The sequence below is a fragment of the Strongylocentrotus purpuratus genome, unplaced genomic scaffold (assembly GCF_000002235.5).
Source record: "Strongylocentrotus purpuratus isolate Spur 01 unplaced genomic scaffold, Spur_5.0 spur5_scaffold_4, whole genome shotgun sequence".
Taxonomy (NCBI): domain Eukaryota; kingdom Metazoa; phylum Echinodermata; class Echinoidea; order Camarodonta; family Strongylocentrotidae; genus Strongylocentrotus; species Strongylocentrotus purpuratus.
Window position 1 is genome coordinate 27,582,402 of NW_022145610.1, and position 24,815 is coordinate 27,607,216.

Sequence of the window (24,815 nt, forward strand, 5' to 3'; positions counted from 1 at the left end):
TGGAAAATAAAGAACCACAACTCAACAAGACTTCTGTCTGCTTCTCTTTCCCTTCCGACTATATTCTATCCAGTAAATTCTCATTTCTAATACCTGTGATCCATTGAGGTACTATTTAACATCTCAATTAATGTTGAACTTAAATATAGTCCATGCAAGTTTCATGCCATACCATACATCTTTGTTAGGCTTTGAAGTGTTATATAGAATAAAGTACCGGTATACAATTATTTGTACTGCAATCAAAGATTACGTTTTTGCCTGTAACTTCCAGAACATTTTGTAATCATTAAAAAGAACAAATATGTAAGATTCAACACATTAAAGACTTTGAAAATGTTAAATAGTACCTTTATATTCTCATCATTATACAGTTTCATTAATTGGTAGATGAAGAGTGTTATATTTGGGTAAGCAAACATAAACTGCAGCTTGGTTAACATGAATATGTATGAAACAGAAAAAAACATTTGGCAAGCATCAACGTGGCCAATTGACTGATTTATCAACAAACCATATACCGGTATATGTTCCTATGAAGTAATTTGGAAGCATAGTGATAATTGATGGACTTGTATTAACATAATCATTTAAAACAAAAATTAATACAAAATGAATATATAAAAAAAATGGTCCTATTCCCCTAATCCTAACTAAATGCTAAACTAGCTATTTGGTCTAAATCAACAAGGCTTTGCATCTATATTTCATATTGTCTGTTTGGAGCCAGGAAGGAGTTAATTCATAAACTTTTAACACACAGTTAATACCCTTCTGGCTCTGATTAGATGATGCATGCTACAATGTCTCTGAAAGCCACCTTTATTCTGCAAAAGTGATAGATCGGCATTGAAACTACGGGGATTTTGCTTGGAATGCTGCTCAAATTTGCTGTCACAGGTAGATCAACAACGCCTGTTCATTGGATTAAAATGTCAATGATTCCTACACTGTCTGTGCACCGGTTGAAGGCTATATCAAAGTCTCTGATGTCCAAGATATGAGACTGTTCTTACAACCCATTGCAGGGTATAGAAGACGTGAAGGCTCTTGCATTGTTACTTCTGGGCTCGGTTTCATGAAACTTAGTATCAATAACCAATGCTAAATTTCAATGACAAATGCCAACTCAGCCAATGAAATGCCTCAATATCAGCTTTTAACAGTTATCGTAACTTGTTATTGGTAACAAGTTTTATGAAACAGGGCCCAAGTTCCTTGATTGAGGTTAACAAACTAATGGTGAAGCACAAGCTAGGCAACAGGTTACCTCTGGAGTATATCTTATTGAAAGCACATTTGCAGAACTGTTCAACTGCACTACCTACGATGTCGCTCAAGAACAGGGTCCCTATCATCAATCTCTGTACGAGATGGACCAAGTCTACATCTGGGGGGCGTTTCACAAAACTTGTCATCAGGGACAAATGACGGTTTTTGTTATAAGCTACTGAAATCCTTGCTTCTGATTGTTTATCAGCAGATTTGTCATTGGAAAAAGGTTTTGTGAAACAGGTCCCAGAACTGCATACTGCTGTAAGCTGAGTCGCACTCCCGACTATGTTCCTTATCAGCTTGCTTACTTGAAGGCAAACTGCAACAAATGCAAATTGATGGTGCGACTGGAGAGCTAGTATTGTTGCTTGTTCATTCATTTTGCACTAATAGGATGAAACGCCCTTTAAAGAGCGAGAGTTGATCTCTACAGAGATCCATCCATCATAACATCCTTCAGATCAGGGGGGCGTTTCACAAAACTTGTCATCAGTGACAAATGACAGTTTTTGTTATAAGCTACTGAAATCCTTGTTTCTGATTGGTTATCAACAGATTCGTCACTTTTTTTCTTCTTCATTTGTCATTGAAAAAAGGCTTTGTGAAACAGGTCCCTGATCGGTCAGCTGGACCAGGTCTACATCATCTAGACTACACTGAACTGCACCTTGGTGAATATTCTAAGGCAAGAAGTGGATGGAGGCCACGTTGCGGCCCTGGTCCTGGTCTAGGTTCGTCATCATCATCGCATCCCTGACCCTGGTGAACCGACCTGGACCAGTTTCTTCATGGCTGGTTTCGGCCCAAACCATGAAGTCTGTTGAGAAAATGATAAAAGAATAAAAATGACATCATTAAAGGGACTTGGTAACATTGTTCAGATGAGAGATAGTGGTGCTAATGTAGTGGCTTCAATGCTAGATGTACAATTTAAGATAATCTGAAAAATTGAGTGAAAACGGACCATTATTCATGGTGCAAATTGGGAAATACTGATCTGATCGATTCCTTAATTCTCCCAACTATATTATTACAATTTAATTACATTTTAGGTGAATGGAAATCGTCACAAAGCAATAAAATGGCTCTACATTCCATTCCAGACATTTAGGTGTCGACAGACTTTTTATAGCCTGTTTTAGAACCACCAACAATAAAAAATAAAAATCAGCTAAATCTATTAATTCCCTGAAATTTTCAACTATCATGCATACACAATGTAAATATGAAGTGACACCACTGGGCATATTCTTACATATATGGCCTTTAAATAAACAGCTAATTCATTACCCCTTAAAACCTGAAAAACCAGGTCAAGAACTACTGTTCTAGCAATTAAACAGAGCCCAAACCCAGCCTCACTTCATGCCTCTCACCTTCCAATCTAATGTTTTTCTTATCATGCCTTCTTCCTTCGGTGTAAGCTCCAAGACTGTAGAAACAGCTTTCAACAATTGCTTGGCCTGCAAATACAAAACATAGTCCACAGAGAGAAAAAGATTTTAATAATCTACAAGCCTGTATATCAATTTTATTTGGTTAGTTACTTTGTTACATTATAAAATAAAATATGCTTGCTGTAATGAAATAAAATTGACTAAAAGTCTTAATTAGTAATTTTCTAATGATCTTTCTTTAGTGTCTGAAAGAAATGCCTCTACAATTGGACTTAGTTTTAATTCTTGCATGCATGAAGTTGGAAACCAACATTGACATGATCAGAAATATTGTTTTGAAAATGTAATTAAACTTATTTAAGTCATCAAAAGTCTTCACAAGCAAACCTGCTTTTGCAAGCATAAATGTATCATGACTCTAAATGTATCACAGCAAACTTTACAGACCACTTATCTAAAAAGAATACTTTTTTTGTTTCACTTTATTGGCCTTATCGACAAGTCCAACAGTAATACCATAACTCAATTGGGTCAAGCTCACTATCCATAAGGACCGCTATTCATAAGGACCATTATTCATAAGGACTGCTATCCATAACGCGTGACCGTGCTAAATGAATAGCAGTCTTTTATAAACAGCGGTCCTTATAAATAGCGAGCAGACCCCACTCAATCAATGCATCAAAGAATAAACTCACCTCATAATCAGTGGAGCTCATGAATGTGAAGACGACGTGCCTGAGGTACTGGAAGTTGATCTCTCTTAAGTCGGACCTTGCCAGGCTTCCATCTTGGTCAGTGAATACTGTAGATTGCGTGAGGCTGCTGTTGCTGCCGTGGAAGTTGTTATCAGGAATGGAGAGCTTGTTCTTGTCCAGTTGGGTGTCGTTGTTACGGAGGGCTTCCTCTGGGGACTCGTAGCCGGCGATTGTTTGCACTTTCTGTTCAAAGGATGAGAGAAATATGGGAGTGAGGCAAATGAAATATCTCAACGTTGATTAATGTAATGAGATAAATGAATGATACAAGAGTGATTGTGATTACTGTGCACAGCATTTCAGAATTTAAAATGACATGATCATTTTCACCATATTCATCAATATTGAAATCATTATCATCATCATCATCATCATCATCATCATCATCATCATCATCAACATCATCATCATCATCATCATCATCATCATCATCATCATCATCATCATCATCATCATCATCATCATCATCATCATCATCATCATCATCATCATCATCATCATCATCATCAGCACCACCATCATCAATTTTTCCATCATCATCACTACCCTCCTTATTACAATAATTATCTTTCCAAATCGTACTATCTTTCTAGATCAAGTAGTATAAAATGTAACACTACAAGATTGACCTGCGACATGGATTGTAATGAAATTGTGATATAAAAATTCATTTATTGCTTGCTATTAAGGCCATTATGGCCATGAATGGGGGCAGTTAAGGAGATATAAGATTTGTCATGGGTGCCTACCAGTTCTCTCTGCAGCGTTTTTTTGAGGTCCGACAATCTCTGTTGCTGCATCTTAATTGTCTTGTTCTTATCGATCAGCTGCTGCTCCAAACTCTCCACCGTCTGCCTCAATCTCTCTTGGTTCTGAAAAAGTAATCAAATGTTGAACAATGTTCAAAGGTTAGTGATTGTCATTCACTTAAACTCTATTAAAGTAAATCAAATTATGAGAGAAATGACCTAGTTCATCCAAAAGAATATGGTTATAGTACTAATGCACTTGCCAAGTCAAAATGAAGTATGTGAATTGTGAAAATCTGTAGTAAACTGTGTGAAATTGACTGTTAATGTTTCAAATGAATAAAATTTATTGTTATTATGTCACTCTGTATTATACTAATTCAGTTAAACCTGACCCTGGGTTTAAGACAACTTTTAACATCGAAGAACCTTTGACCCAAGACTAACTTCCTTTGTTAAACCAGACTTTAGACAAAAGCTTAAAGCCCCACTGCACTACTCATAGCTAATTGCACCCTCTATTAGCAAACAATGATCCCCTTGTTCTTATGCTAATTGAGAGCTGATTTGATGAGAAAACCACCTGTCAGTGACCTTGCAGGGAGGTCTATCCCCTCCTGGCCAAACTAGTGCAGAGGGGCTTTAAACCCAGCGACATGTCTATAATCAACACCATACTGGCCATTATCTATATGGAGTAAAAAGGGCGTAACTTATTAATTTAACACAGAGTCAATGCCCTTCTGGCTCTCAACAGACCATACAGTTTACATGATTCCTTGAAATGAAGCTGAAGTGAATAGTTACCTGCAGCTCCATATGACCGTTCATCTCAGTCTGTTCTATCCTAGCCTGAGCTTCGGCTTCCACCTGCGTCAGTTTAGCCTCAAGTTCTTGAAGCTACAGCAGGAAAGAAAACATAATAATAATGACATTTTATCTAAAGTCTTGAAGTGCTGCTAAAAAGAAATCATCCTTTTTTTTTAAGGGGGGGGGGGGGTTGTGCCTGGTTGTTTATTTTTTGTATTTATTGTCATTTAATAATAGAAATTTATCATTACATTCAGTATTCAGAATGAAATCCCACACATCATATTTATTAACAGTTGCATTATTGTCATTGCTAATGTGTTAAAAGGAAAATAATCAGATAATATATAACTTAACATAAAAATCACAAGTTAAACTATTTGTCTGTCCTACAGGCTTCTTGAAAATATCATTCTTGTCCAAGTATCATTCTTTGTAGGCATATCAAATGTTCAAAATTAAGCATTAAGTATTTGGTTCACCTTTTGTGTAATAAGAGCCAGCTCTTCCCCGTTCTCACTGAGCGATTGTTGTAAGACACTGATGGTTTCTGTTTTCTCAAAGATGAGTTTCTGCGCCTCGTCGTGAGAAACCTTGTGGGATCTCTCCAGCTCCTCGAGTCTTTGACTCAGACTTTCATTGGTCTGCTGCAAAGACTGATGCTCTGTATTCACAGAAAATAAAAATAATTTGATCATATTCCTTTTCTCATGATACACATATTTATGATGGAAGTGTGATTAAACTAAAGCACAATCACTGATAAAAATGCTTAAAGTATTAATCCCATAATATCTCTTTTCTACTTTGATATAATATATATATTTTTTTAGTATCTAAACATTTGTATTTACTATAACTTTCTTTGTTAATAAAGTGATATTGAAACAAATTAGAGCAAAATGAAGAAGTCACAGCATCATTATTAGCAAAATAATTACAAACACCGGATCACTCGAGGCATGCTTTGTCAACAATTTGAATTACAAAGAGAGTAAACCTCTCTTTTTTTAAGAAAACCCAAGTTTATAAAGATCACATTCTTTTTCAATGTCATTTTTTTCCCATTTCACTAGTGCTTATCATTGAACCATGTATACTTGTTGTACAGGCACAGTTGAACACCTGTTGCCAAGCATTTCAGTTCTCACAAAACATGTTTTATATATTCCTGTCAACTGAATTGTGACTTTCATTCCCCGGCTTGTGAAAACTGGACATACCTGATTCATGTTTCTTGATGTGTTGCTCTTTTTCTTTGACGGTTGCATGAAGTATCGACAGTTGTTCCTTTTGCCTTGATATTAAACTCTCTGTGTCTTGACTCTGCAAATTTATGGTTTGTAAATGGATCAGAAATATATTCATTATATGTAGAACAAATGCCTACAACAGGTTTCAGGCATTTTGAATGAATATAAATTCCCTTTATCGTAAAGTCGTAATGATCATAATGATGCCTCCGCCATACAGCAATTTTACAAATCAAAACAGAAGCAATTTTAAAAATTAAAAAAGTTTGATTGTAATCCACGAACAGGTTCTCAGAATATCGTGTTTAATACTATTTTTCATATACATGTATGACCCTTTGATCTTTGTCCTCATGACCCCAAAATCATGTCCCGAGTTTGATAGTAATCCATCCGTCGGTTCTATTGATAATGCATTCACAAGCTATTTTTGCCTACATAATGAGCCCCATGACCTTTGAACTTGGACCTCGTGACCCCAAAATCTAATCAGTTCATTGGCTCTGCAAGATAAATACATGACCAAAGTTTGGCGGGAATCCATCGATCGGTTCTTGAGATAACGCGATCACAAGCTATTTTTGCATACACAACGAGCCCTGTGACCGTTGAACTTGGACCTCGTGACCCCAAAATCTAATCAATTCATTGGCTCTGCAAGATAAATACATGACCAAAGTTTGGCGGGAATCCATCGATCGGTTCTTGAGATAACGCGATCACGCGAACGGGACATACGGACGGACACCTGTCTACAAAGACCACATTTTTTGTTTCCCCTGAAAATGGATTCTCATTGAAACATGTACTAAAAGAACCTGTCTTCAAAGACCACTTTTTGTGTTTCCCTTGGGTGGTCGCTATAGACAGGTTTGACTGTAATAGAATATTGCCACACCCACCTGTGTCTGTGCCTCCGTAGCCCTTGCATTAGCGCCCTCTAACTCAGTCTGTAGTTGATTCATCTTAGAGTCAGCCGAAGAAATGGATTTCTGTGTAAGAACCATTCATATCAAATGCAATCTATTTCAATAGGCACCCGATATTAATCCAATATACAAGAGAATTTAATGTAAGGTCTCCCTAAATGTACTAGAAGAATAAATAAATAGTGGCATGTTAAACGCCTTTGTTAAAGGTGGAAAAAGGTGAAAATAAGTCCAAAAGCATACTTGGTAATGTCCCACAGATTTGAGATGTAATGATGGTCTTATAAAATGTTTAATATTATAGAGCATAACAGGGGTGATAGCGAGCACTAAAACAAAAATAGTTTTTTTATTCCTCAACCACCCCTCCCCCCCCCCCCCCCCTTGAGTAAAAAAAAAAAAGGATTCTGGGGGGAAAAAATGGCATCTAACAACATTCCCAACTTTTGAGTAAGGAAATTGGGATAAAATATGGACAAATCAGGAAAATCAGGGTAAAATCGGGAAGAAGGAGAAGAAGAAGAAGAAAAAAAATTGTGGAAAAAATAAATAAATCAGGTCGTTATCAGGCCTGGATAATCAATCAGAAACAGATCAGTTTATTCATGTTGGCTTTAGTATCTAATAAAATGAGGTCACAAAGCACATAAATTAACACAACAAAATTTCATTCATTTGATTTTTTCAACTTAGATAATATGTAGATTGTTTTCCCCGAAACTACACACCAAAGAGCATTAATTCTACAAAATTTAAGCATAGATTTATGATTTCTTCACAATTCTCTCATAACCTCTCTTACATAATTTGTTTTTGTGGGAATAATGAAAACTTACTTTTAATCTATCAAGTTCTTCTTCTAGGCATGACACCTGCTTTTCATGCTCAATCTCTTTCTCCAGAAAGTCCTCATTTACAGAATCTAATCTGGCCTGTATTGAAGAAACAAAATGGGATGGTAAATTGAGGATAATAATGACTGATTGATATAAAGAGAAGATGAAGAATATAAATGTATAATGGGAAAGACTCTCAAGGGACAGAAGCCGGCTGGAGATGGAGATGAAGGTGGAGACAGAGACAGAGAGAGAGAGAGAGACAGACAGAGAGAGAGACACACACACAGAGAAAGAGAGACAGAGAGAGACACAGAGAGAGAGAGACAGAGACAGCAACAAAGACAGATGCAGAGAGAGAGAGACAGAGAGAAAGATTGACAGACAGAGAGAGAGAGAGAGAGAGAGAGACAGAGGCAGAGACAGAGACAGAGGCAGAGACAGAGACAGAGACAGAGACAGAGAAAGAGAGACAGAGACAGAGACAGAGGCAGAGACAGAGACAGAGAAAGAGAGACAGAGGCAGAGACAGGCAGAGACAGAGAGACAGAGGGACAGGCAGAGACAGAGAGACAGAGAGAGAGACAGAGGCAGCAACACAGACAGAGAGAGACAGAGGCAAAGAAAGAGAGACAGAGAGAGAGAGACAGAGGCAGCGACACAGACAGAGAGAGAAAGTGAGAGAGACAGACACAGAGAGAGAGAGAGAGAGAGAGGGAGAAGCGAAATCAAACTGAAAGAGGGGAGAAAGAAAGAGTACTAAAGTAGAGGAGGAAAGAGAAAACATATTTAAAAAAAGAAAAAAGAAAAAAAGAAATTTTAAAAAAAAAAGAAAAAAAGGAAGAGTTGAGACAAACATGGCCTTACATATAGCAAAACAGAAACATTTTGTGTTTGAAATTTAAACAACGATTTCTATCAAACATGAATAACTAATAATCAAACAATCAACCTGCCCATTCTCCTCTAGTAAAAATATATTTGTCATAGACTTACAAACATTCTGCCAGCATCTCACCCAAACTTACCTGTTTGTGTTCTGAGGCACTTTTGTCAAAATCTCGAGCTGTTTCCACGGCGATGACCTTAGCCTCCAAGGCTGCGACCTTGTCCTGGAGTTGTTTCTTGGATTCCATGAATTGTCTCTTGACTTGAGTCAGCTGCTGATGGGCCATCGTTAATTCAGATTCATTTACTTCTTTCTACAAAAACAACAGGAAAATAAATATCCAAAACTTGCCATGGGCATTGATCATCATAGATGAGAAAGTGGTCATTCATAATGGCTTGAGGAATTGGAAAAGAATCACCCCTTTTGTGGCATTACACATTTTCAAAAGAAATCAGTTTCATATAAGCAAATAATTGTACATAAGAATCATTTCAAAATGAAAATGAGAAACAACTCCATATTTTGATATTATGAGACAAAAAATAAAAATATCCACAAGAAATTAACATTTCATTTGATGATTACTAATGATCTACTTGATGGTGACACCCCAAAGTGTTTATGTGGCAAGCAAAGCCTGTATGCTTACACAAACCATCAAACAAAATGATTTTCATGGATATGTCAGGCACATTCAAATCTCATCCAAATGCCAACCTCAAAATGACAGACCTTTAAGTAGACGAGCACTTTGAAGAGGACTCAGACAAATCTGAATAATGATATATCAAACTGAGAAAGTGTGTGCCTTGCATTTGATGCTTGGTCCATACCTGTGCTTTATAAAGCTGAACATCTTTCACCATTGCTTCTCGTTGAAATATGCTTCATTGTTTCCTTCTGAGCAGTGTCTAACCTGCTCTGTTAACATCATAGAGGTGTTGTGGTCTAGTGGATAAGTAACCTGACTGCAGATCGCAAGATACGGGGTTCAAGTCCCGCCGCAGCACTAATGTCCTTTGGCAAGACGTTAATCTACATTTGCCACTCTCCACCCAGGTGTAAATGGGCACCTGATATGCTTGAGCGCTAGTTACTTTGGCACCTCGGCTATGACCATGGTAATATGTGTAAAGCGCCATGAGCGTCAGAGCCTGGTGGATACCGGCGCTATATAAATATCTATATTATTATTAATATCATCATTCCTATGGAGAAATTCTGTTCTGTTCATACATGTTCAAAACATACCTTGCACTTTCGTCGCACCCCCCCCCCCCCCCCCCCCCTCAATAACCCTACAATGGTGGAGGCTTACCTGTGCTTTAAGCTGGGCTTCTTTCACCATTGCTTCTCGTTGAAGTGAGCTTGTTTCCTTCTGAGCAGCCTCTAACATGCTCTTCAAGTCAGAGATTTCACTTCTGAGTTGACTCTGGGCTGACTCCGCTCTGCTCAAGCTGCTCCTGTGCTCCTCCGTGTCGTCTGAGATCTTTGTGTTGAGGTGCTCAATCTGAGGAAACAAACATGAATCATTAGGCATGGGACTGGAACTGAATAGAAGATAATGATAATTGTAGTAAGATTGCATTTATTGCTCTAATCAAGCTGTAGCAGTAGTAGTAGCTGTTTGCCGCTTCGCTACAGACAGCTACTACTGCTACTACTACTTATATCCCTTGGTGTCATCAAGAGATCTTTGGGTAAAAGATAAACTTGAGTTCTGGTAAAAAATTAAAAAAAATGAATTCTTACAGAATCAAACGAAACTTACACTGAATGTTCAAGATAACAAATAAATGTCATCTGCCATACAAATTTGGTAGAAAATGTATACTGGCTGAGTAATAAGCATAGAAAGATAAGGAAATCAAGTTTAGTAGCCCCAACATTTTTTGTGTAGTCCCATATATAACTTTCTGTGTACAGTGCTTGTTACTTTACCAAGACTGGGCCAAATTTATTATGTAGTAAGTACATACCAATACTTACATTCTGATCCATTCCACACCTTTTCTTTTACAATGCAATCGCATGACCAGAACTCAAATTTATCTTTAAGGTGTCCAATCTAATGAGATTTTTTGTTTGTTTGTAGGTATTGGACTTTATATATCAAAGTCAAGGATCATATTTTTACAAAATGCATTTTTTTTAATTAATTAAATTTACTATCAGTAATGTTAAATAAATATTTGCTCACCTGCTTTTCAAGACTGGTAATTTTTTCACTTGATTCTGTTTTGTCAGCAGTTAGTTCTTTTCTGGTTTCTTCCAGCTTCTGTTCAAGGTTGTCTCTCTGAAGAAATAAAGGGACAGAGTCACACCTTTGCCCGAGTCTTGCCCAAAGTCTTTTCTCAATCAACATTTTGTCTCAACACACACAGTACGGTAAATCATCACACATATTATATTCAAAATATTTTAAATGAAGAAAAAAAAACGATCATAAAAAATGATGCTCCTACTAAATTTGATCACAAAACTGATTTACGATTAGAAACTGAGACATATAAACAAGACATAAAGACATTAAAGACAAAAATTAAGGAGCTTGATTGAAATCCTGGTTTGAGCTTGAATTTTTCCTTGGACGACGAATGACTGCAGACGCACACTTGATGCAGGTGGCAGACGCAACTTAGAGATTAACATCTGCTTTCCCTTTACAGGTTTTGATGGGTTTCCTACAATGAAATTTAGGGCTCGATTATCTTCTTACCTCTGACTGGATGGCTTTGACATGGTCATCTTGGGACAGATCGTTGTCCAGTAATCTCTGTTCTAGGGTCACTACTTTCTCTCTCAGATGACCTAGCTCAGACTCCTGATCAGCGCTGCCCTTCTTGGACTGAAAGATAACGGTTGTGGGATAGAAAGACTTGAAGGTAAAGTCACTTCAAAGATTTGTTTAAGAGTTATATCTCATTTTGAGACTGGCAACGAATGGGCAAGTCAAAGGTTAATGGTCATTTGATTTCCCATACATTACTGACTATTGTCTAGTTCTGAACATAAAAATGAAATGTGTCATTTCGTATTTGGTCTTACAGTATCTATGCTCTTAGAGTCGCCTACTCAATACAGTGATCAGATACACCAAACTCCTAGTTGGGATCATTAATGTATGGGACAAAATAGCTTGGACCTGCCCGAATACAGAATGCAAGAATAGTGTGACTTGTCAACTGCTCCAGGGGATCACATACAATATCCATGTGCAGTACAACATTCACTTGGATACCCCAGTCACACCGACGAGACCGACACCGGGGACCCGTTTCACAAAGCCTTTTTTGACAAAGATCAGTGACAAATCTGCTGATAACCAATCAGAAGCAAGGATTTCAGTAGCTTATAACAAAAACTGTCATTCGTCACTGATGACAAGTTTTGTGAAATGGGGGCCCAGATCAACACCATACCGACACTGGACTGGCATTGGACCGACAACAGGCCGAATAACCAAACTATTTAGCACCGAATGGCAAACAATCGATTGGATTGGAGCTGGTCTAGAGGTGTGACTGAGGTATTAGAAACGATACAGCCTTCTCATTACAAAATATACATGAATACACAAATAGTAACATTACACATTGCACAGTAATCTCATTGGAAATATTGGGGGAGTGAGGGGAGGGGGGGGGGGGGTGCCAACAAGCCAAATTTATACAGTATACTGTGTTGATATTGCTCTTAATTCTGTGAATTTTGTTTAATATACACTACGGTAAGCTCAATTATACTATTACATGCATGAAGATCTACAGCATTGTTTGGACATCAATGACTGCAGGTAAAACTGTGTTTCTACATTAGCAGTTGCCCATGAACTACGGGCAACAAAATATTTGTGTTTGGCAACTACAAAAGAGTCAAGTTGAATGTATTTGCTGCTCAACTTTGTCACACTTACAATGACTTGTATCTTGATACTAAATTTAGGTAAATAAAAATATTTCAATAATGATGAGGCTTGGTATTACTGATTTATCTACTGGTGGAAACATATGTGCTCATATCCTTTTTTTCTCTTCCAAAATCCAACATGTACTCTTGTTGGGTTTACAATCAGGGCGCGTGTTAGAGTCGCATCACATGCTTTCTACAAAACAGCAATTCATATGCGAAATTATTCATTACAAAATTATTTCTAAGAACATGCATCTACACTTCTACCGGGAGACAAAAATATGTTAGTTGACGTGAACTCTTGAATTCTGTCTATCCTTGCAATTCTAAAACATTACCTAGTTGTAATGTATCAAAATTCAATGTTGCCATTAGTATATTAATTTTGTTCTTCTTCAAATCACTTCTAAAAATGAAGTAAAATGTTGATGAGTTTAATGAAATATTTAGTGCAGCTTCCAATAATTACTTCTGAACTAAAATATAAAAAGTGAAGCTAGGTCAACAAAGTTTAGTACTGTATATCTGCAGGGCTCCACATCAAAATATTTTAAAAGGGGGTAATGGAATAACAATTTTGGGCATGAGTCTGTATTTCATTTTAAACAAATTACAAAAACTGGGAATTCCATACCCATGTGCACTGGACTGCTGTACTTGTAAGTGATGTTTCCTGATATTAGTTATTCCTCTACATCAATAAAATATTGTAAAGAGATACTTTATTTCCTGCTCTAAAAGGTCCTTGTGTATCAATAATATTCACATATCAGTTAGTTCATATTATTAGTTGTTCTTCTGACGAAAATATATGTACAAAGAAACTGTATTCTGCCAAATGTCTATGAATTTCAATATAATTGTGGTAAACTGTATTAAAATCAATATATTCTTTACATATCTATTAGTTTATATTAGTTGTTCTTTTAACCAGTATATATCGTTAATATCATACACACATGGAGACTAGATTCTACCTGATTTCTAAGAATTTCACTGTTGTGTTTGAGCAGGTTGTAGGCGTCATCCTGGTGGTCTAATTTCTCTTGCAGCACAACAACCTGGGCCGATGTCTTGGGAAAGCATTAGAAATCGTTCTTTAAATGCTTCTTTTATTTTCTTTCTTTTTTGATGAGTTTTGAGCAAGTGAGAATTTGCAAAGTAAATGAAAAACCAGGCAACGCATAAAGCCATGAACATATGTGAATTTAAGAATGATTAGGTATGATTACGAAAGCCAAAATGGGATAACTGATTAAAGGAAGGGATAAAAAAATTAATTAGACGAACCAATGAGTTGATTAGACTGGTAGTACATGTACATGTATATGGTAGCCAAAATAGAATGACTGAATAGAAAATAAGCACTCAAGTTGAATAGAGCCAATAGACAACAAAGTTTACAAAACTTTTGCACGACCAACTGTAAGAGCAAAATAGAACCACTGGAAATAGACAAAAAATGCATTAAGAACTGTAGGAAATTAAATTGTAGAAGATAATGATATCTAAAATGATTATGAAAAGATTTGTCATGGAAGCAAGAGAGGATAGCCATGGAATTTAATATGAACTTAGATTATCATCACAAGCCAATGAGATAGACGCACCTGATTATGTCACTTGAATGTGATATAGAGTGACAAGCCTTTTTACCTTTTACCTTCAGTATTAAAGCAGATGTTCGGAGTTATAGGTTATGCAAGTGTTTTTATTCTCTCTTTCCCTTATCTACATTCCTGTCTTTTCTTGCTCAGCTTCCTTCATTCCTTTTCTCATCTTACTCTTGTCAGAATGTGTTCAACTGTTTGTTAATCTAGTTGATTTATTTGTTTTGTGCACATTTATGTATTCTTACATGTATGTTATTCATTGTTATCTCCTGCCAGTGGAGGCCAAATTTCTGTGTTTTTTAAAGTGGACAATAAAATCTGAATCTGAAGGTTTTCCTTTACATACAAGGCTACAAGCACACAATATGTAAATGAAGGAAGCTTAAAGACAGCTTCATTTCTGGCGTTCATTTTCATGGAAGATTCTGAAAATGCAATTTTTTTTTTTTATTACGATAATTGATAACTATTTTCTAATAACAGATTTAGAAATATCAAATATTGCTTATATTTTACAATCAAAATTTTCCTGGGAAGAAAGAACTATAATAATAATAATAATAATAATAATATTTAATTTTTATATAGCGCTTAATACAAATGTCTCTAAGCGCTTTACAAATATACTATTACCCCGGTCATTGGATTCAGTGCTTGCCTGCACACACTGTGTGCACAATCTCCACTCCCTGGGGAGCATTCTCACCCTCAGGACTATAATCCTTATTTTGTACTTGTTAAAAGCACACAAACACTTCTCCCCCAGTTTACCAAACATACAACTTCCTTTCTTTACCAAGATGGTAGAAGAATTCACCGAACACATGTGGAAGAAGTAACTTCTTCTTTCTCATAATACATGGTTAAATTAAATAAAATCTTCTGTCTGTAGGTTTGCTGGCCTACACTGCATATTACAATGTAATTTTATTAACTATAGATACAGATGTAAATACAGCTGATTAAACAACATTAGAAACAGAGCAAAAGTGAAAATATAAGTATCATGGAAAACTTAAATACAAAAGTTTACAAGCAATGACATAAATATGGTTAAAATAAAGGGTACAATCAATATTAAAGAAATATCAATGTTATAGGTTGGGGTAAAACCATGTAAATACCAGTATTTGTTTTACTTCAAGCGAAATGTAACGCAAAACCAATTGTTTGATGCACAAAAGTGAGTGCGTGATGGTGATAATGTAGTCCCTTGAAACATTATAGTTATAGCCTCATCCCCACACATACAAAAATGTATGTCTACTATGACAGGAAAAAAGATAAACATAGTGGTTCACCTAAGAAAGGTAATTACAGGTATTACTTCACTGGTTGTCTCAACATGAAGGGGTTATAAGAAAGGGTTATATGAAAACCGTCTGCCAAGAGCCCAGTACATGTAGGCCTTCACTCACATAAGGCCTGTCTTTATCAGACCGAAGTTGCAAAATAACCCGCTAATTAAACTAGCCCGATCACAAATTAGCCAGCTTATGTGTCTTCATCAGCCCGCAGTTGCAATTAGCCGGCTATTTGGTTGAGAAAATATTCTGGGAAATCTTGGTCTTGTTTCCAAAATAGCCGACTCATTTGCGCCAGTCTGAGCTACTATGTGATAAGAGTATCAGTCGGGTGAAGAAGCAATTTCGAGATTTGGGAAAATATCCAGAGTCTGAAAATAGCGGGTTATTTTGCAGCTTCAGTCTGATGAACACAGGCCTTTACAGCCAACATCCTTCTGGCTCTCAGCAGACAGTTATATTACAAGAAAAGTGTCAGTTCAGTATAAAAAGGGCACTAGGGCCATTCATTGTCAACAGCCATAATGTCCTTTCCGCAGTGAAAGAAGACGATGAAAATAGAATGCTTGATGTCAGTATTGCCACGGATGAACGAAACATGATGTTTTTTTTGCATGCAATGAAATGGTATTAAAACACAGGCCTTTTATATAACATTGAAAAGTATGGTTAGATCAAGTTTCTTTATATTAAACAAAGAAGAAGTATATATGAATCTCATTAAGCATGCAGAAATATGCAGTATAAGGATGTGTAAAGAATGAAACAAAAACAACAAAACTGTCATGCAAGTTTCTCATCAAAGTAAACATTTAACTGTCACAGAAGACTAAAACAATCAAGAATTATTAACATTACAAAACCTAACTATCAAACAGATTCTAAAATTGAAATTTTACTAGTATTGCTACTAAAAGATCTAAATGATGCATCTCAACAATTCTTGAAAGCATTAATTTTCTACAAATGTTCCAATAAATCATGGTTCTTTTTCTAATGACATAATTCTTGTATGTTCAAGAGATATTTTTATATATATCTCTGTTGGATATTCTCTTAAAACATTGCGAAAAAAATGATGCTATACTCTGATTCTTCATACCTACTCACTACGGTACACAAAAATGTCACAAAAAGCAACCCATAGAAATCTATGACTACGAATCCAGGTTTTTTATGTTTTGTGTCTTACTCAATATTGTTGATTTCATTTTCTTACATATATCTTTAAAGGGAAAGTCCACACTTTTACATACTTTTTCAAAAATTCACAACTTTCTTATTAGTTATCCGATTTTGCTCAATTTTTTTTTGATTGGTTTGTCAGATTTTTCTGCTTCTATTGAAAGTAAGTTATTTTGGGAGTGGACTTGGCCTTTAACTAACAGCTTTCTATAAACTAGGGACAGCTAGAATATAATTTAAACCACTAATGATCACTAATGACTGAGTGATCTGATTCTATATAGTCCTTACCTCTTGACTTTCTTTGGAGATATTATTCATAGCCTCCTCCAAGGCTGCCTTCTCCTTGCCCAGCTTACGGATCAGATTGGATTGCTCCGTCTTCTCCTTTAAGAAATCATCTCTGTGTCATGCATGAGAGGAAGGGATTAAAGATCAATTTGAGTTCTGGTAATTATAGAAAATAAATTCTCACAGAGTCCAACAAATCTTACACTGAATGTTCAAGATTACATATAAATGACAAATACCAAACAATTTTGGTAGAAAATGTATAAGGGCTGAGTAATGAGCATAGAAAGATAAGGAAATCTAGGTAAGTAGGCCCAACACCATGCGCTTAACATAGGTCACTATGTGCAAAAAGTTGTGGTTTTTATTGAAGATGAATTCCAGCAATTTGTTGTGAGGTTGTTTTGAATTTGACTGGTTCAAACAACAAATCTACTGCAGGATAAACAATCCATGAATGAATTATAGCCATGTTCTCTCAACATAACATACCATGCCCATACCAGAGCTCAATATTAGCTTTATACAATGAAGTCAAATAACATCCATGTGTCCTCTCACTCCCATGGTACCAACATATATAAAACATTGACAACAAAAATACATGAAGATTTTCAAGAGACATGTTTCGATAAGAGTTCCTTTGTATCATTGCTCAATTTTTATACACTGTACTGTCAGCATTTCATATTTGGCTTCATAACTCATGAACAGAATTATCACAGGCAGAAATCAAGCTTTTGTCTAAAATTATGAAATAATCTTACTTACTTTACCCTTGAGTTTTAAATTGTTGTCAGTCAGTGACTAAATTCAAAGATCATACCTTTCTTTGGTGATGCTGGATAGGCTGGTCTGGGCACTCTGCAGGTCAATCTCAGCGGTGGATAGTTGCCTGGTCTTCTCTTCAAGCTTCTCTCTGGTGTGGTCTAGATCTGCTTTGCATTTATGAAGCTCTTCTTGACTGTTAACAAACTATAATAAATCACACACACAAAATAAACAACAATGGAAATTGTGAATAATATTGCAAGAAGTTATAAAATGCAGGGGCAGGGGGCAATTACAGAAAAAATGACACGCCACCCCCTGCATCCATGCCTGACAATGAGCAAAATGTTATCAATGATTCTTTACAGACCTGCCAACCTCTGGAGTTCAAAAACTGTATTCTTCAGTCCCAAAAGTTGTATTTTACTGACAAAAGTTGTATTCTTGAAAATAAACACGGATTGTTACGCGGATCAATGCCTCTTACAGTTTCTACCTACAGGAAGAATTTTTTTTATTGATCATTGGTTGAATATGCATGATTTTGTCATGACTAGTGTGTTCGATGAACCAATGAACATCCCCAAATTGCTGATGTGAGATACTTGTAGGATACTTTACAGGACAGAATGGACATTTTGCCATTGAAAATGGCGGACGCACACACAATTTTTTTTTGTTTTTTTTTTTGAAAATCATATTTTATTAAGGAAAATCGTACTTTCGTATTTGCTTCTAAAAATCGTACTAAATACGACTAAATCGTACTGGTTGGCAGGTCTGTCTTTATGATGACTAAGAGTCAGAATTGTACTTAAAGAGTCTCTCAAATAGAAAAGTTAATCATTTTATCATTGACAAACTATGGCAAATCGGAAAACAATTACTATACATGTATATAGCAAGTGAAAACAATGAAGGTTATACATGTATTACCTGATTCAATGTTACTACACAGAGCTTAAAAATCAGTTATAGTGCACTATGCTGGTCCCCAAAAAATCTGTTTGCATAATAATAAAATAGCATTTGGCCATGTCAGCTCCATTTCCCCCAAACTGAGGATTTAAAAAAATATTTTTGTTGTATTTACTGAAAAATCAAGGGAATATAGATGAAAGAGTTAGATTACCATATGCTTGACTTTGGCAAGTTCTTGGATTTGGAAGCCTTGTAGTTCATCATTATCTTCTCTTTTCATAAATGTTTGCATCTCTGCCTTCTTGAGTTTCTGTTGAAGATCTGCATTTTCCTGCAAAATTCAAACAAGGACAATTTCACTGAACTGTATGATCACTACTAGACCTGAGTCACGCCATCACGCCAAACCCTGGGTTTGAATATTTGATTTCAGGCATTTCAAAATAAAATTTTACACTGATATTTTGCAATAAAGAACTGAAAAGATACAATATACAAAATTCCCTACCACCTAGGGAGACGTGATTTGACCTAGTGGTTAGCTTTCTGATGTTTCTATATTCTTGTCATCCCTATATATTAAAGGCAATATACAGTCAAACTTGCTTTAGTGAAAAGAAAGACCACCTGCCTACAAAGACACTTTTTGTTTCCCTTGAAAATTGCTTCTCATTGAAACATGTACTAAAGGAACCTGTACATTAAGACTACCTTCCTATAAAGACCACTTCACTTGTCTCCCTTGGGTGGTCGTAATGACACAGATTGTTCTTGCAATGGAATAACATCAACCACATAAGTATAAAGGAAGGTAATATTTCTAGTTTGATCATAAAATGAAAGAAAACTTCAGACCCATGAAATAAAGTCCCAAACTATTTTATTTCAATAGAAACTGATCTAAATAAAAAAATGCCAATAAAAATCACGGGAAGGCTTACTAAGGTCTGCTACGAACTACATAGCACATGGGCAGATTGATAATTTTGAATACATCACACTGAGAGACTGAAATACTTACACTTTCTAGAGCCACCATTTTATCATGGAGTTCATTTTCCTTCTTTTGGATCGCTAGGCTCAGCTTATCGGCCATCTTTGCTCTCCTTACTTGGAACTCCTCATTTATCTCCTGAACTCTCCTAGCGGCCTCTGGATTACAGAACGGGAAAATGTTTCATCAGATTGAATGAAATCACTATGGCTGGCATTATTGAAAAGGGTACAGACTTTAGCCCAGTTGTCGAGCAGAGGTCTGGCAGATTCCAGATTCAAAGCCTAGCTGATGCACTTGTACACTTTGGTTTAAAGGTATTTTCCACAGTTACAAACGTAGAATTGTAAGCTGGTCGTCACAGTACAGCACCCTCAAATCCTTTAAATGGGACTTCAAGGTGTAGTCGCTTAAAGCGGGACTGCACTACTTGTAGCTACTTGTGCCCTTTATATAGCCAACAACTCCTAAGCCGTACCCATTGGTCCCCTATGGTCCCCTTTTTCTTATGTTAATTGAGAGCTGATTTGATAAGATAACCACCTGTCAGTGACCATGCAGGGAGGTCTAATCCCTCCTGGCCAGACTAGTTCCGATAGACTTTAATATACAAACTTGCTTTTTTAGCAGTCTTGTAAACTAAATGACCAACCACAATGGCAGAAGGAATTTAAACCCCAAATCTGATTCTTAAAAGCTCATTCACATATGCTGCGGAAAACTTGGTTTAACTTGGCATAATTATGTGAACCAGCCCTTAAATGTCCGTTCTTTAAAAAATATTTTGCATAAAGAATATAAAAGGGTGTCAAAGTATAAGACACAATCATATGTCAATGCATACCTTCTTGATGTTTGTCCGAGAGGAGTTGTGATTTCTCTTTATCTCGGACAGCTTCTTTCAAGAGTAACGAGTATTCGTCCAGCTTCGATTCCAGCTTTCGTATCGTCTCATCTTTCTTGGTGATTTCTGCTTGGAGTTTCTCCTTTTTGGCGCTGACATCATTCTGCTTGTTGGAAAGTGGAATGAAGAAAGGCCATTTATTAATTCTACATCACATGGAAATGTGCATTAGTGTCACACTCAAATTCAAAGGTATCATCATCACATTTGCACGAGATCTTGGCTGGTGAAAACAGTTGAATTGGTTATTAATTTGACACATAATAACATGAAAGAAATAATGAAGGACAGAGAAAATTATCACAAGCTGGCATCAGAAAACATACAACTCACAAGACTTGATTATATTTTTTTTGTAATGCTTGTAGTGTCTTTTGCTGAGCTTTTTTAGCTCAGGAGCACCCAGAGCTTGTGGAAGTTATGAGGCTTAACTACCGGTATTCAACCTGATAATGATTATCAATCTTGTTAACAACCACTGTAGAGAGTACGCCTACACATCACACGTTCCAAACTACATGTACCAGCAAAAGACTGTCTATGTCGTCTTAACGTTCACTAGCATGATAATGAGTTTAATAATGACGTACCTGTTTGGGAGTAGCAGAAGCAGGGGATGCCCCAGTCAGGCTTGACGTACTCCCCCATGAGTTGAGGCTTGAAGTTGATTCACCTGCCCTCCTCAGACTCTCTCTCCTCCCAGTGGTTCTACCAGCTTGACTGGTGCTACGCTTGAGGTCTCCTTCCGGCACCCCTTCCTCCTCCTCAATCTTCTTCTTCAATTTGGCAAACATGGTTTCAACCTTAAATTCACACGATGATCCTTCACTACATACAATCTGGTAGAGCAGCCCACACTTGACTCTTACTTCACATCATATGTGAGCGGAAAATCAGTATTCTGCAGTTTTCTTTACAGCGTTTTCCTCTGATTGTCCAATTGCTTGGTGAATACAGTTGAGAAATCCTGATGGGCAGCCGTGTTTGTCTGTTAATGGACCAAGGAAAATGGAGCTGGCAGTATTGGTTAATCCACTTTGGAAGTAGAGTCTTTCTTTCCAAATTACGTATACACCTGTAGATCTGCAGGTGGATGAAAATACGAGCTAGATTAAAAGATTGCAAGAAATGTGTATACCATGATATGTACATGTCGTAGAAAGTGAAGAGTTGTAGACTGTCAAAACACAAATCATCGATGTCATGAACAGTCTGGTCATGAACCGCACTAGTCTGAAACTCCTATGACATTATTAGCAATTTAGCATGTTCTCCTGGGCTACGATGGTATTTGTTCCTACATGCATGCATGATACAAATGTTGTTTTTCTTGATCTCAAATGTCAACACTGTTCCAAAAGCTAAAACATGATCAAATCAATTTAATTTGGATACAAAGATAAATGAGAACAGTGTGAAATGAGATTGTGGGAGAAAGAGACTGAGAGGGAGGGAGAGAATGAGAGAGGGAAAGGAAGGGGAAAGAGAGAGGGAGGGAGAGAGAGAGAGAGAGAGAGAGAGGGGGAGAGAGAGAGAGAGAGAGAGGGGAGGGGGAGGGGGAAGAGAGAGAGAGAAGGTGTATGTGTGTGTATGGGAGGGGGGGGTAGTGTTTCAAAGTAGGATGAAAAAAGAGTACAACTGAACAAACAAGATGTTCGTCTGTGAACAAAAAAAAATGTGTGGCTACCTCATTAGTATGGGAACGAAGGCTGGAGAGAAGGGAGGAGAGAAGGAAGGAAGCCTTAGATTTAAGCACAAGGATTAGACTCTCAAACAGGATATTTGGATTGACACAGTGCTGGCTAGGTAATATCTTCCCCTACACCCACAGCACTCAGCCCAGGATGTAAAGGCTTGTTCTAATATGGCGCGGCATGTGGTAAACTGCTGCAAAAAAGCCACCATGTCTTTTTTCCTCACAGGTAATGAATGGCAATTTCAAGCAAGTCCTTTCTTGTGCGCAGTATTCAAAGAGCTCTGTGTCATAAGAAACAGAAATGTGAAGCATATTATAGTTTATCGTCATGAAGGAAAAAAATGCTGCAGCGTTTTCCTTGTCATGTCTAAATGAGCCTCAAATGAGGAGAAAGTGATAAACCCTTGCGCTCATAATTTCTGATAGCAGATAGTAGGGCAAAACAATGGGGGGGGGGGTGGAATTGATGTTGAATGATTATGAAGTAACAGATGGCACTGCAGAATTAGTAGAAAACTGATAATTTGGCAATACTCTTAAGCCCCCAAAAAACTTTACATGATTTACATTCACATGATCTACAAAGCAGGAATAGGTAATTGTATCCCTGGGAGCAGGATGTATGTTCCGTCTTTAAAAACTATACATTTTTTGGCACAACAAAAACATCAAGAATTTTTTTTTTTTGATATACATTTTTTATACACATTCCTTTCAAATCGTTGAAAATATCTGCTGAATTCAGCAGCTATGCAAAAATAATGATATTTGAGGAAGGCAGTAATTACTAAAACTAGTAAAAGAAATACACAGGCCTGCATAAGAAACTAGTGACCAGTGACTAGCGTAAAGCTTCTAAATCATAGCTCAGAATTACCCCCACAACAGTCATTCAGAAAACAATCAGTCAAATGATAAATAACAAGTAACAGAACAGAATATTTTTAAAACCGATTCTTCATCTCTTGTCATGCTCGTCATGATTAGTCTTTTACAGTTAATTTGATTGTGATAATTCAAAAATGCAGTCATCAGTGTCGCGATGTCAATCAACAACATTCAACATGACCAACTCTAAATTTAATCTTAATTCTTTGAACGCTAAGCAGTAAGCCTCCGAGGACATGAAATAGAGTCTAGGGGAAAAAAGAAGAGCCAGCCCAAGTCAAGTTAGAATTTGAATGTATTTGTTACAGTAAATCAACCACAAAAAGAAATCACTTTTATTCCATTAGACCACGGTCCACGTCATCCCCGCGGAATCCTCCCGGCAGACAAGCCTGAACATCGCCACTACGTAGGCGTGCCCTACGGCCTACCGTTCATACACGCTCTCACATTAGCCAGACACACACAGAGCAGCTGCACATAAACGATAATAAATACAATCTTGTTTATCGAACTGCGCCTATCCTTTACCGGAAATTTTAATGCCACACATGCAACTTCTGTAATATACAGGAGTTTAATGTATTGTGAAAAAATATAACTTTTCTTGGATCAATAATAAACGTCGGAACAGCAAAAACAAGCGCTTGTATCGGACATCGCTTACCAGAATTCAGCCATGTTGGAAATGCCACCTCATACGGAATCCTCAGACTGTTTTCCGATGACGTCACCCAACGGGGGCATGATGAGGTCATCTGTGTTTGGGGACAGTCCCGGTTGAACATCAAGACGCAATGCCGACAGTCCTGACCGAGATTAGTTTTCAAGTGAAGGTTTAAATTTCATTTTCTTGTGTAAATGTATAGTGATATTACATATCATGTTTTCAAGAAACAAGCCAGCAGTTGAAGGTGTACAATTAACTCAAGATCAAAGCTCTGATTCCCTTACGTTATTCCTTTAACATTAATTTGTCTTTCTCGATCACACCGCTTGCAATTGTAATCATTCATCTTCGTGATAGCTAGCTAGGCTGCATAGCCCTTTGAAAATTATTAGAAAAGAAGAAGAGCATGACGATCCTTTCCCTGTTGTTGTAATTTATTTGGTTAATTGTTTAATTTTTCTTTCCAAGCCTGGATACTCTCTCTCTCTCTCTCGATCTCCCTCTCACCTTTTGTATTTCTGTACTGTATGGACAATAAACTTGAATCTTGAATCTCTCTCCCTCTCTCTTTAATCATATGTCTATCATATTGATCTAATTTAATGTAGACAGAATTGCAAAAGACAGAAAAACGAAACAAATACATGGTAACATGGATGTAGTTTATGTATATATTGTTCCGTTTCCAATGTAATTTAACAATCATTTTCAGAATGTTATTATGTTTTTGACAATCTACATTTGATATTATTGTATTATGTATTTCT

The 24,815-nt window shown here is 36.7% G+C and overlaps 1 protein-coding gene across 3 annotated transcripts; it reads right to left on the minus strand.

Moving 5' to 3' along the window:
- Nucleotides 1–1,208: 1,208 nt before the first annotated feature.
- LOC100888300 (golgin subfamily A member 1) lies at nt 1,209–24,093 on the minus strand. 3 transcript variants are annotated; one of them, XM_003723244.3, is made up of 21 exons: nt 24,046–24,093; nt 21,385–21,877; nt 20,735–20,897; nt 19,918–20,048; nt 19,108–19,227; nt 18,031–18,179; nt 17,205–17,316; nt 13,789–13,884; nt 11,619–11,747; nt 11,100–11,195; nt 10,218–10,409; nt 9,036–9,209; nt 8,008–8,103; nt 7,145–7,234; nt 6,213–6,315; nt 5,472–5,653; nt 4,987–5,079; nt 4,180–4,302; nt 3,371–3,613; nt 2,652–2,738; nt 1,209–2,092 (listed from the first exon to the last, which is right to left on the minus strand). In XM_003723244.3, the coding sequence occupies exons 2-21, from the start codon at nt 21,586–21,588 to the stop codon at nt 2,018–2,020; spliced, it is 2,658 nt and encodes an 885-aa protein (XP_003723292.2). In that variant the 5' UTR covers nt 21,589–21,877; nt 24,046–24,093; the 3' UTR covers nt 1,209–2,017. The 3 variants fall into 3 exon arrangements, with proteins under 3 accessions (XP_003723292.2, XP_011666978.2, XP_003723291.2); XM_011668676.2 differs by having other exon boundaries at nt 21,385–21,869; nt 24,046–24,062; XM_003723243.3 differs by lacking the exon at nt 13,789–13,884 and having other exon boundaries at nt 1,210–2,092.
- Between the last annotated feature and the right edge of the window lie 722 nt (nt 24,094–24,815).

Excerpts from the sequence above, each read along its gene's own strand:
- LOC100888300 (XM_003723244.3), bottom strand. The coding sequence starts at position 21,588 with ATGTTTGCCAAATTGAAGAAGAAGATTGAGGAGGAGGAAGGGGTGCCG. Across the intron at positions 18,180-19,107 it reads TTGCCAAAGTCAAGCATATG|TTTGTTAACAGTCAAGAAGA; the intron begins GTAATCTAACTC and ends GATTTATTATAG. Across the intron at positions 8,104-9,035 it reads GTGCCTCAGAACACAAACAG|GCCAGATTAGATTCTGTAAA; the intron begins GTAAGTTTGGGT and ends TCTTCAATACAG.